This window comes from Micropterus salmoides, unplaced genomic scaffold (genome assembly GCF_014851395.1).
Source record: "Micropterus salmoides isolate LMB-PRFRI ecotype aquatic unplaced genomic scaffold, ASM1485139v1 Ms_hic_scaffold_1, whole genome shotgun sequence".
In the NCBI taxonomy this organism is placed as follows: domain Eukaryota; kingdom Metazoa; phylum Chordata; class Actinopteri; order Centrarchiformes; family Centrarchidae; genus Micropterus; species Micropterus salmoides.
Window position 1 is genome coordinate 5,085,227 of NW_024040040.1, and position 11,890 is coordinate 5,097,116.

Below are 11,890 nucleotides of genomic sequence, written 5' to 3' on the forward strand. Positions count from 1 at the left end.
GGATGTGGCCAACAAGCATGAGGGAGGGCGTCTCCATCTGAAAGCGTTTGACCAGTAGTTTGTGCAGAGGCTGTGAAGTGTTATCCATCATTTTGAGCAGTTTGTCCAACATGGCTAATATTCCTGCTGCACTATGTTGCATTTCACTGCTGCTGTATGTGTTCAACTCTTTAATATTCTGTTGGGTTTAATCTACAGCAATGCATTATATTCTATAAGATCATCACATGCATCACAAGTAGCATCGCTGTCCTGCACAAACAGTAAACTATTCAACAGCCCTGTTTCCAGCTGATCTATCGGTTTTAATAGTTTATTTAGCTTAAGGATAATTTTTTCCTCCTTCAAAGGAATACTTTATTTTTCAGTTTATCAGGAAATATCTGTTCAAAATCACCACATTTGGAGATACATGGCTTCTGACAGGAAAGGTATGAACATTGTAGGCTAAAACGAGTAACTGAAGCTGTCAGATAAATGTAGTGGAGTAAAAATATTTGCCTCTGAGATTTGGTGTAGTATAAAGTAGCATAAAATGTAAATTTTAAGAAGGCTACCTGCCATTTGTACTTGAGTAAATGTATTTAGTTACTGTCCACTGTTGATGGAAGCAAATTATCTCCAAATCCTAAAATTGACTGTGCAAAAAAATATGTTTTGTCTTCAGTGTCTCGCCTTAATTGATTAATTATAAACCTAAAGTTTAAAAATAATAAATAGTTTTTTTTCCCAGATTCCCACATCCGGGGACAACCTGAGCTCGTGGATGCCGGATGCACAGTTTGAACAGGTGCATTGTGGGAATCAGTCTCTGACGCTGACTGTTTATTTCGTGACATTTAACGCCACTTTCCCCTCTGAACGGAGCTAAAATGCCTCACAGAGTCGACATTTTATAAGCTGTTGTTGTAGAAGAAGCGTTTCCCACCGTCAGCCGTCAGGACGGACTGAAACATGGAGGCTGGAGAAGGTAAAGAGCGACTTTAGCGAGCTAAGCTAAAGCGGCTAATGCTGCAGCAGCCTGTCTGCAGCACTGACTGTTTCTAGAACCTGGGTGCTCTTTTGCAGCTGTTGCACGAAGAAATGTGCGATAAAGCAAATTTAATACTTCTTTCTGAGCGATAATAAGGAGTATTTAGCCCACGAGTGATTGTTTATCTACATTTCAACCCTTTATATGTGTAAATAAACCATTTCCACCTCACCTTAAATTATTCCCCCTGATGGAAACTCATGTTACTCACTAAAAAAACAAAACTGTATTACAGGTTTTCTGAAAAGTTATGTTTTATTATTCAAATGAGGCAGTATCTAATGCTATCTCTTGAATTTAGGAGAAATCTGCACACGCAGATAGACAAAGTTTAGTAATTTAAACACCTGTGTATTTATTTTATACTTATTGTATTCAATGTGTATTTTGGGCATCTACTTTCCACTAGTCTAAAAGTCAAAGTAGACTGAAAGCCGGTAGTAATAGAAGTATTCAGATGCTTTTACTTAAGTAAAAGTAGTAATATCACACTAAGAAAATACTCCACTACAAGTAAAAGTCCTGCATTCAAAACTTACTTAAGTAAAAGTATATGAATATTATCAGCAAAATGCAGGCTACCTAAAAGTACCAAAAGTACTCGCAATAGTAAATGTCCTCTGTGTTTACTATTATGTTTTTGGATGGATGGATGGCACGTTTCAAACAAAGTCACAAAGTGCTTTCAGTAGAGCAAAGACAACAAAACACATCCGACAAGTAAAAAGATACTTAAGATATTAAATACAGTTAAAGAAAAATGGATAAATAATTAAAATCAGGACAGGCCCTCCTATAAAAGTATGTTTTAAGAAGGGACAATTAAATTTAAAAAAACCTTTATTTTCTGTCACGTTAAATTATCTTAGGTTGGGAGGAACGAACCAAAGACTCACAACTAATTCCATAAATAAATAAGAGCAGGTGTGCAAAGCTGCATTAAAACGTGGTGTCAGTCTGTTTAACATGGATATCGCAGTGGGAATAAAATAGTTTTTCTAAGTTTGGTTCTTGGCCAGAGGGCCTCTGAAGCGGCAGCGTGATGAGAGGTTAATGACGGGAGTCTGAAAGTTGGATTTGATTTTTGTTGCATGTTTGATGAGTTTGTTTCTTGCTTCTCTCTGTGAGGAACTTGTACCAGGATGTTAAACGTGAGAACTGATTCAATAAGTGTTGTTAAAATGTCCCGTCTGGCATGAAAACCTCTCAGCTCCTCTCAGGAGCAACATGTTGGGCCTTTTTGTAGACCCCGTCTGCGTGTTGTGTGTGTAGGGGGGTGTTTAAAGCTCTCGACCGGTTCCCCCTCCAGCCTGAGTGCTTCAGAGAGAGGCTGTGGGGAACAAACACATGAGCAGCATCTGTGTTGTAGAGCGTGGAGGCTGCTGGGAAGTGTTGCCTTCATGTGGAGAAACACAAACACGGAGAATACTTTGGCGGACTCCTCCACAGCATCGTTCGTTTACAGTAATTAAGTCCCAAAGTTATAGTGATGTTTAAACGTGACTCCCCTCTGGCAGGCGTCAGCACCGCCACGTCCACGGAGGAGATGAATGGAGCCGGGAACCTGATGGATTTCCTGGACGAGCCTTTTCCTGACGTGGCACGTATGAAGACTTCCACACCATCGACTGGCTGAGGGAGAAATCCAGAGACACAGACCGCCACCGCAAGGTTTGACCACGCTTTCTGTTTGTACTGTGTGTTTATATGTGGGTTTGCTAATGTTTCTAATTGATCAGCAGTTGTTTCCTTTTGTTAAGTTTTATTCTCTGCATCTGCCGAGAAACAATGTAAAGTTGTAAACAAACAAACCGGTTCTTCCAGGACTGCTTTGCCCTGCTCAGACAGACAAACGCAAGGTGAAGCAAACACATTAGGAGCGTTAACAAATGCGGGAAAAGGGGGTAAGACGTGAGTTTGGTGGTGAAAGCGAGGGGAAGTCTTTGCTCCCCCTTAGTAGGAAAGTGGAGCTGCTGTGGTGATTGCACAGTGGCTAAGAGACATGTGCCTTTGGTGAGGGAGACGCATCCACCAACGTGTCTCTGATAAAGACACTTCACCCCCGGCTGCTTGAGACGTGCACCACCTCTGACGTGTACAGCCCTAAATTGGTCATAAAATGTGATCTGATCTTCATCTAAGTCCCAATGTTTGTGTGGTGTTAGTGTAAGCAGTGGTTTCCCGGGCGGTAGTCAGCGTGAATTCATTTGTCCTCGTTGTTGTCTAACAGATCACCAGTAAGAGCAAAGAGTCCATCTGGGAGCTGATCAAGAGCCTGCTGGACGCCTGGTCAGGATGGGTGGTGATGCTGCTCATCGGACTCCTCTCAGGTAGGTCGGGGGAGAACGGGTAACTTTTCAGCAGAAGATATTTTATTTCGTTGCCACAAAGATCGGACTGGACTCACGTCAGCGGCGCGTTTAAGGTGTGCTGACGTGTCCTGTTAACCTCCAGGTACGCTGGCCGGGGTGATCGACCTGGCGGTGGACTGGATGACGGACCTGAAGGAGGGTGTGTGTCTGTCGGCCTTCTGGTACAGCCACGAGCAGTGCTGCTGGACGTCCAACGAGACGACCTTCGACGACCGAGACAAGTGTCCGCAGTGGCAGAAGTGGGCGGAGCTGATGACCGGCCACTCCGAGGTCAGACTAAAACAGAAAATGAAGAATAAAAATGTATAAGAAAGTTTTAAAAGCGGTTTTATTGAAGATCTTTCCTGGATGATGAGATTTAACAATGATTTATAAGTGTCTGAAATTTCAGTTTACTGCTCACTAAGTGTTTGTTATGTGGGCAGCAGTGAGGGGAGAAGAGTGATTATCTACTGATAACAAAGATTTTGTGGCTGTACTTGCTCCAGGGAGCGGGGGCGTACCTGTTGAACTACTTCCTTTATATTCTGTGGGCTCTGCTGTTTTCCTTCCTGGCGGTGTCTCTGGTGCGAGTGTTCGCTCCGTACGCCTGCGGTTCAGGGATCCCCGAGGTGAGAGAAACCCGCTACCAGGATTGATGCAGGTCATTTTCCTCTTTTGGACAGTAAAACATATTTACAGATATTATTATTTGGGGTTTTTGTGCAGATCAAGACAATCCTCAGCGGCTTCATCATCCGGGGATACCTGGGGAAGTGGACCCTGCTGATCAAGACGGTCACTCTGGTCCTGGCGGTGTCGTCCGGTCTCAGCCTGGGGAAGGAGGGCCCTCTGGTCCACGTGGCCTGCTGCTGCGGAAACCTCTTCTGTAGCCTCTTCTCCAAGTACAGCAAGAACGAGGGCAAGCGGCGAGAGGTACGCCGGGTGGTCGATCAGCTAACAGATAAAACAGTGTCGGCAGGAGCGGGTCTATCATATTTGTCAGCACGTAAATAAAGTGTTTGACGCTCACGTTAAGGCGAATCCATCCAACTGAGTTAACAAGAAACACTTTATAATGAATTTAAACAACTTTATTTAAGAAGGGGTGTAGTTAAGTACCATGGGAACATTAAAAATGTCCAAACAAAATAGAAAATGTTGCAGAGACTTTATGTAACATTCAACGATGCAATTTCCATCTCTTAATTGGTTTTATGGAATCCTGTCTATTTTTCCCACGTTTTTGTGTCTAAATCATTACTGGAGACCAAAAATGTTGAAATCTGTCCAGTATTGAGTGAGAGCGCCGCAGCTGTGAGACTTGGCTGCAATGTAATCCTTCTGGACCGTAGCGTCATTGTACGGCAGCTAAACGTGTTTGTTTTTGCCGCTGAGAGGCAGATTGTTACAAATGGAAATGGTTTTGTTAAAAGTAATAAGCCACCAGACTCCATTGACAAATACGGTCATTTTAACCTCACAGATCATCATACTTTATTCAAGCTCTAACTAAATAAAACTCTTTGTTAGTCTTTTCACCGTTACACCAATCACTGTTTTGGTCAAAATAAGCTCTTAATTCACTGCGTTAGATGTGAAAATATCGGGACAGGAGCGACGGCGAGGTCGGGCATCGAACTAGAGGCAGAAGATTATGCAGAAGTTTTGCTTTAATCTCAGAAAACCTTCAGATTTAAAAAAGATTAAAGCCGAATTTCAAAGGGCTGATTCTGCTGCTGACCCTGACCTCTGACCTTTTCAGGTGCTATCAGCGGCGGCAGCAGCCGGAGTGTCGGTGGCGTTCGGCGCGCCGATCGGAGGAGTTCTGTTCAGCCTGGAAGAGGTTTGTTGACGGCTTACTCAAGTTCACCTGCTGCGTTCAGGATGTGTCATGGTGTTTTCTTTCTTTGCCGCTTTTCTCCTCCGATCGTCGGCCCTTATTCCTCTAAAACGCTCGCCCGTCCTCCGTCTCTACTGCAGGTCAGTTACTACTTCCCTCTGAAGACTCTGTGGCGTTCGTTCTTCGCCGCCCTGGTCGCCGCCTTCACGCTGCGCTCCATCAACCCGTTTGGCAACAGCCGCCTGGTGCTGTTCTACGTGGAGTACCACACGCCGTGGTACATGGCCGAGCTGGTCCCGTTCATCCTGCTGGGCGTGTTCGGCGGCCTCTGGGGGACCCTCTTTATCCGGGCCAACATCGCCTGGTGCCGGCGGAGGAAGACCACCCAGCTGGGGAAGTACCCGGTCCTGGAGGTCATCGCCATTACCGGTATCACGGCCGTGCTGGCGTTCCCCAACCCGTACACCCGCCGCAGCACCAGCGAGCTCATCTCTGAGCTCTTCAACGACTGCGGCGCTCTGGAGTCGTCGCAGCTCTGCGATTACATTAATAACCCCAACATGAGTCGGCCCGTGGACGACATCCCCGATCGACCGGCGGGACCCGGGGTCTACAACGCCCTGTGGCAGCTCGCCCTCGCCCTCGTCTTCAAGATCGTCATCACCATCTTCACCTTCGGCATGAAGGTCAGTACGAGGAAGATGAAGAATTAATGTGACGACAAACGGTGGAAATACACAAATCTTTCAGGTTTTTCAGGTATTTAAATTATTTTATTTGCCAAAAACCTCCACGATTCTGGCTTCTCCTTACAAACAGGTTTGGGTCTGACCTGCGCTGTTTCACCAAATGCTTCTTGTGACCCTTGCTTCATATTTAACGGCTCTGTTTCCTCTCCAGATCCCGTCGGGTCTCTTCATTCCCAGCATGGCGGTTGGAGCCATCGCAGGACGTATCGTGGGGATCGCCGTGGAGCAGATGGCGTACCACCATCACGACTGGATCATCTTCAAGAACTGGTGTCGTCCCGGCGCAGACTGTGTCACACCTGGACTCTACGCCATGGTGGGAGCCGCCGCCTGCCTGGGTGAGCGGACGCAGGTCATAAATTAATATTGCTTCTGAAGGCTGAACCTCTCCTGTAATAAACCAGCTGTGATTGCGTCCCTTCAGGCGGGGTAACCAGGATGACCGTCTCCCTGGTGGTCATCATGTTCGAGCTCACCGGCGGTCTGGAGTACATCGTCCCCTTAATGGCCGCCGCCGTCACCAGCAAGTGGGTGGCGGACGCCTTCGGGAAGGAAGGCATCTACGAGTCGCACATCCAGCTCAACGGCTACCCCTACCTGGACGTCAGGGACGAGTTCACCCACCGCACCCTGGCCACCGACGTGATGCGGCCCCGCAGGAACGACCCCCCTCTGGCCGTGCTCACCCAGGACACCACCACGGTGGAGGACATCGAGACGCTGATCAAAGACACCGATTACAACGGCTTCCCGGTGGTCGTGTCCAGAGAGTCGGAGCGGCTCATCGGCTTCGTTCAGCGGCGGGACCTCACCCTCGCCATCAGTAAGTCGGTTAAACCAGTTGAGGGACGCATTACCCAAGAAAATTTACACACATTTTTAGAAAACACAGGAATTCTCCCCCGCTGTCCATCCACAGAAAACGCCCGTCAGAAGCAGGACGGCGTGGTGAGCAGCTCGGTGGTCTACTTCACCGAGGACGCGCCGCAGCTGCCGGCCAGCAACCCCCAGCCGCTGAAGCTGCGGCGCATCCTGAACCTCAGCCCCTTCACCGTCACCGACCACACGCCCATGGAGACGGTGGTGGACATCTTCCGCAAGCTGGGCCTCCGCCAGTGTCTCGTCACCCGGAGCGGGTAAGAACCGGAGCGCGGGGCACGCAGGGAAAGACACTCGCTGCAAGGGTTTCACAAGCCTCAACATTCACTGTCTAATAATCTGTCCAAAGAAGTTATCTGCACTTTTCATAATAACAAGAGACCCATCATGACCAATCACAGTGGCCCTTTTGACCCCTAAAAACAAAGACTCACAAAGTAAACCACAAATAAAAACTTTTCTAAATGTAAAAACTACATTTTAAAAATCATATAGTTGTTTTTGTTGAATACACTCAGCTGTATTTAGTTAACATATTAGATATTCTATAAAATGTGACATTCATTCATTCTATCTGTGACCGGCGTTGTATCCCTACTGGTTTTCAAACTAACTGGCTGCTCTACACGTGCACCTGTTGTTTGCAACAGCTGTATGCGCTCCTGCGACCTCCTCTCCCTCGCCCTGTACGCTCCAGCCCGCCGCTCCCTCTCTGGTAGACCTACTGTGGGTTGCGTTGCTCACTGGAAGGTCAGCGGTTGTTCCCTCCGGCTGGATGAGGTCTGACGCTCCTGATTTCACGCATTGCTTGATCCATGTGTTACTGCAGCTGGAGGCTCTCTGCAACACCGCGCAACTTCTAAATTCTTCCATCTCAGAAGAAAATAAAGATCAGGTCGACACAGTCTAGAGAGGCTGAACGAAAATTACCTGAACCTTTTAATCCGTGTATGATTCGTTAATATAGAGCTCGCCGATTTAACTACTAACAGTCTGTGTTTGCGGTGTACCATCACTGAAGAAATCTTAATGGAGGATTCTGAGGCGCTCCTGTTCCAGCTGCCAGTGACTTACAAGCTGAACGTTGAGCCTCCTGTTTTTCTAACTCAAAACCAGCCTGTGTTTAATGTTCAAGCTCATCTTAATTACATTTAATCAGGCAACGCCCTCACCCAAGTGTATCGGCTGCAGTGCAACACACAAATCGGACACATTAAACATCAAAATCAATATTTTTCCATTTTGGTTTTAAAACAAAAAACAACTTTATCTTTTTATCTGGATTCATGATTAATCGATCTTATTTTTGTTTTTATTTGATTCATATTTTGTCTTGAAAAGTGTTATAAAGTAGTAAAAAACTTCCTGAAGGGTGACGTCTTGAAAGCAGATATATTCAGTATTACACCTGTTGTATAACTGAATCTGGAACCAGAGATTATTTGATCGATTAAGGAAAAGGTTTTTTTAAGGTGTAACAGCACCATCTGGTGGGCCGATGAAATGATGACGTGAGATGCTGGATTAGCTGAAATGGTTTTGATCATTAACCTTGATCAGTGGGAAAAGAAGCAGCTGAGGAGCTCGAGCCAGATAGTGATCGACGTCAGTGTAGCCTGTATTCTCCTGACTTTAATACATCCATGAAGGTAGATTACTTTCTGCTCCTGCATCGGCACATCTCACTTGAGCTGACCTCTGACCTTGTTTATTTCCCTCTCTGTGTGTCTGTTCAGGCGTCTGCTGGGCATCATAACCAAGAAGGACGTTCTGCGGCACATGGCTCAGATGATGAACCAGGATCCAGAGTCCATCATGTTCAACTAGCAAGACGAGCTTTTCTGCAGCGACGGTGTAAATAGGTGAAACCGGTGCGACGCTACTGTACTGCAGCCCGTGAAAAGCCCCTCCCCCCCTCCCTGACAGGCAAGTCCCATCCCTGTAGTGAGCTCCGCAGCACTGCTCCACGTGTCCTCCGTGCTTCTACTTCAGTGTAAACATCGTTTTAACATTTCAGGGGATGAGCTGCTCGCAGACTGAAAAGAGAGGAACAAAAAAAGTAGAGAGCTTCTTTTTCTTTGCTGTCACATGTTGCCAACAACGCAAAGAGAGTTTAGCACATTTCATGTTCAGAGTGCCAAACTCTGGTTCTTTCAGCAGCAGCAGCTGAAATCCTGATCAACTCACCCGCTGTCTTTTGTTTAATTTAGTGCTGCTAGTTCAAACGTTTAGAAAGCCACGCTGAAGGGAAACACTGAGAGCAGTATTTGCAACTTAAATACAAAGTTAAGGCATAAATAAGGAATCACAGGGTGTCTGCACAGACCTGGAAAGTCTGGCAAGTTGTAGAAAAGTTATTTGAAACTGATAATGTCTATTAATCTTACACTGATGAAAATAAAGTCTGGAAAAGCTTCTACGAACCGAGGTTGTGAGCTTAGGCAGGACTCTCAGCTCACACATGGTGGTTTGTTTGTAATCAGTCTGAAACGGGTATAGATTATCATCTCAGTCGAAAAAGGTGCGGTTAAAAAATTATACTGTTGAACTTACAAATCTTTTTGTCAGTCAGCAAATAAATTAATTGTTTTCAGCTCAGTTCAGGGGCAGAAAACTAAATGTTCAGACTCCAACACAGAGTTCACAGGTGCAAACTTAAAATTGCAAGTTCACAAAACTAAGATTAAATGTACAAAAGTCTGTTTAAATTGCACCTTTTTTTAATTATCTAATATTCTTTAATAGTGCTGCTAATATACAGCACGCTGGAAGAAGGTTGGTTTTGATATTTGATATAAAATGTCACTAAATCTGCTCTTGAGGTGAAAATCTGTGAAAGGTACAGACCTTTGTAGGAATCAGAAACTGTGAGTCTTTTGTGATTAAATGGTACTCGGGCGTCACTGAGGCTTTAAAATAAACGGGACCAGTTGAGAGTTAAGTGTTTGAAGCTCAGCAGCGCTCCGCCCCTGTCTGTAACTCTGAGTCTGCTGCACTTTGGGCTAACATTTGTGTTTTGTTTATGTGTTGCTGTCATATTTAAATTAACGCTGCCTGTATTAGTGTTCATTTTGATGCATCAGTGGCACCTTTCAGCTCGATTCTGTTACTTTAAACCCGAAGGCACAAACACTAAATGTCGTTTTTACCGTAGCAGTGAAGTGTCAGGAGACATTCTCGTCGTCAGTACCGTGTTTTGGTATCTTGTGTTAATTTAATCAGAGGGTTTGTAAAGAGCCTGACGGTGTGTTTGATCCGAGCGGACGTGCAGGTGCGCCGCACGTCAAACTGTGTGAGATTAAGTTTCTATAATTTCTAATGCGTCGATCTGTTAAACTGGATCGTTATCGCTCCTTACCTCATTAAGTTGGAATCAGCATCCCTGTTTTTTAATCTGCGCAGTGATGTTTCAAATCAAAGCACCGCATGCTGCGACAAAAACACTAAATCAGCGTTTCCTTTGGCTCTCGTGTGCTGTCTTGTAGTTTCAGTTGGTCAGAGTTGACGGAGTAAATCCGGTTCTAAACATGTGACCTGATCATTTTGCTTGTAGGTGGTGGGTAGCAAAAAGCGGTTTCTAGATCAAAATTGTCGTTTCTCACCGTGCGATCGAGGACTGCCGCTTCGAATCGCCTCCAAAGATTTCCCTCACCATTGTCGGCTTTTAGAAGTGGGCTTTCAGAAAGCTCACGAAGAAGAGAATAGCTTCAAAACCAGGAATGAAGTTGACATCCGTTAAACATTTTTCAGCCAAGTAACCAATGCTACGATAAGCTCTCATTACATAACTGACAAAAACAACACAGCGCTGCTGTAACGCTGCTGTAAGTGACACGAAAAGCTAAACACTGGAGACCTCGAGACGCTTACAGTCAGTCAGGCAGCTGCAGGAAGATCCTTACATGAAGGAAAAATAACTAGATGAGGACTGAAGTGTTGCTACACAGGTCTGGAAAATGATCCAGGGAAACAAACGCGATCCTTTCCAGAACTTAAAAATATTAAAATGCACAAAAAGATCCTGGAAAATAAAGTCCTGCTACTTGACTGTACACTTTTTATCTCCTCGCTCATTTCCTGTGTAATAAAAACTTTATAGGTCAGAGCTCCCAGCTGCTGAACTGTGAGGGGATTTAGTTTTGGGAAACACATCGAGAACTCACTCTGTGCTGTTGTTGTTGTTGTTGAAGCGAATGATAAAGTTTTGTTTTTAAATGCCAAGTGAATGTATTGAAAAAATAACTTGTGTTGTATGTATTTAATTTTTTTTAATTTAATTAAACACTAATGTTGAGCCCTGGTTAATTTTAACTCTAAATATTTATCAGATGCAGAAATCACATATTTGCACTTTTTTTTTTTTTTAATCTATTTTTTTGGGGGGGAATGAAAGTGATTTAAAAAAATAAAACTTTGAATTTACCTTCAGACGGTGAAACACGGTTCAGTTTGCTTCTTCTTCTAATGTGAACAGAGACGACATTGTATCTTTCACATTGATGCTTTTTATTTAGACTTTAAAAGACACTCCGTTACCTCATTACTACAACTTTATTGATCGTCACAATGTTAACAGGAAATACTGCGTTTCCTAAATGTATAAAGTAAGTTTGATTTCAAAGTGTTAGTGATGAAACATTTTGTTGTTTTAATATATAACAAGAAATAAAAAATAAGCACTTTTATTTGTTGTAAATGGGCTGATTGTGAAAAATATGGACGTTATACATTTCTTGTCACTTAGATTCACATCGATCAAGATTAATCTTTCAAAACTACTTTATGTTGGGTAATTTAAAGTATAAGTCTGGTGTCTCATTGTTTTTCCCAACACGTCACAGATATATAGTAATGTCCTGTAGGTGGATGTGGTCAGAATAAACATTAGTGCAACAGTGCGGCTCACTGATGTGTTTGATTGACAGGAGGAGGACTGTGTCTCAGAGGCTGTGAGAGACGCACAGGACTTGTTGGTAGAGACAGTCGGTGTTGAGTCGGGTAGGAAAATAAAGACTTTAACATCACACTTTCTTAC

At 44.5% G+C, this 11,890-nt stretch overlaps 3 protein-coding genes across 3 annotated transcripts in view; 2 read left to right on the forward strand and 1 right to left on the reverse strand.

The window, feature by feature from the left end:
* Window positions 1-11,890, reverse strand: part of LOC119910112 (nucleotide-binding oligomerization domain-containing protein 1-like) — a 1,078,472-nt gene that overhangs the window by 512,217 nt on the left and 554,365 nt on the right. The gene's annotated exons all lie outside the window — the stretch shown is intronic.
* The window catches only part of LOC119881802, a 727,332-nt gene that overhangs the window by 230,829 nt on the left and 484,613 nt on the right, over window positions 1-11,890 (forward strand). The window lies entirely within an intron of this gene.
* On the forward strand, window positions 863-11,750 carry LOC119898523 (H(+)/Cl(-) exchange transporter 4-like). The gene is given in 13 exon segments (XM_038712690.1): window positions 863-970; window positions 2,551-2,628; window positions 2,631-2,704; window positions 3,264-3,363; window positions 3,488-3,675; window positions 3,894-4,016; window positions 4,114-4,320; window positions 5,150-5,230; window positions 5,368-5,913; window positions 6,128-6,314; window positions 6,401-6,799; window positions 6,896-7,112; window positions 8,592-11,750. Coding segments are annotated over 13 exon segments (2,307 nt in total). The 5' UTR covers window positions 863-954; the 3' UTR covers window positions 8,683-11,750.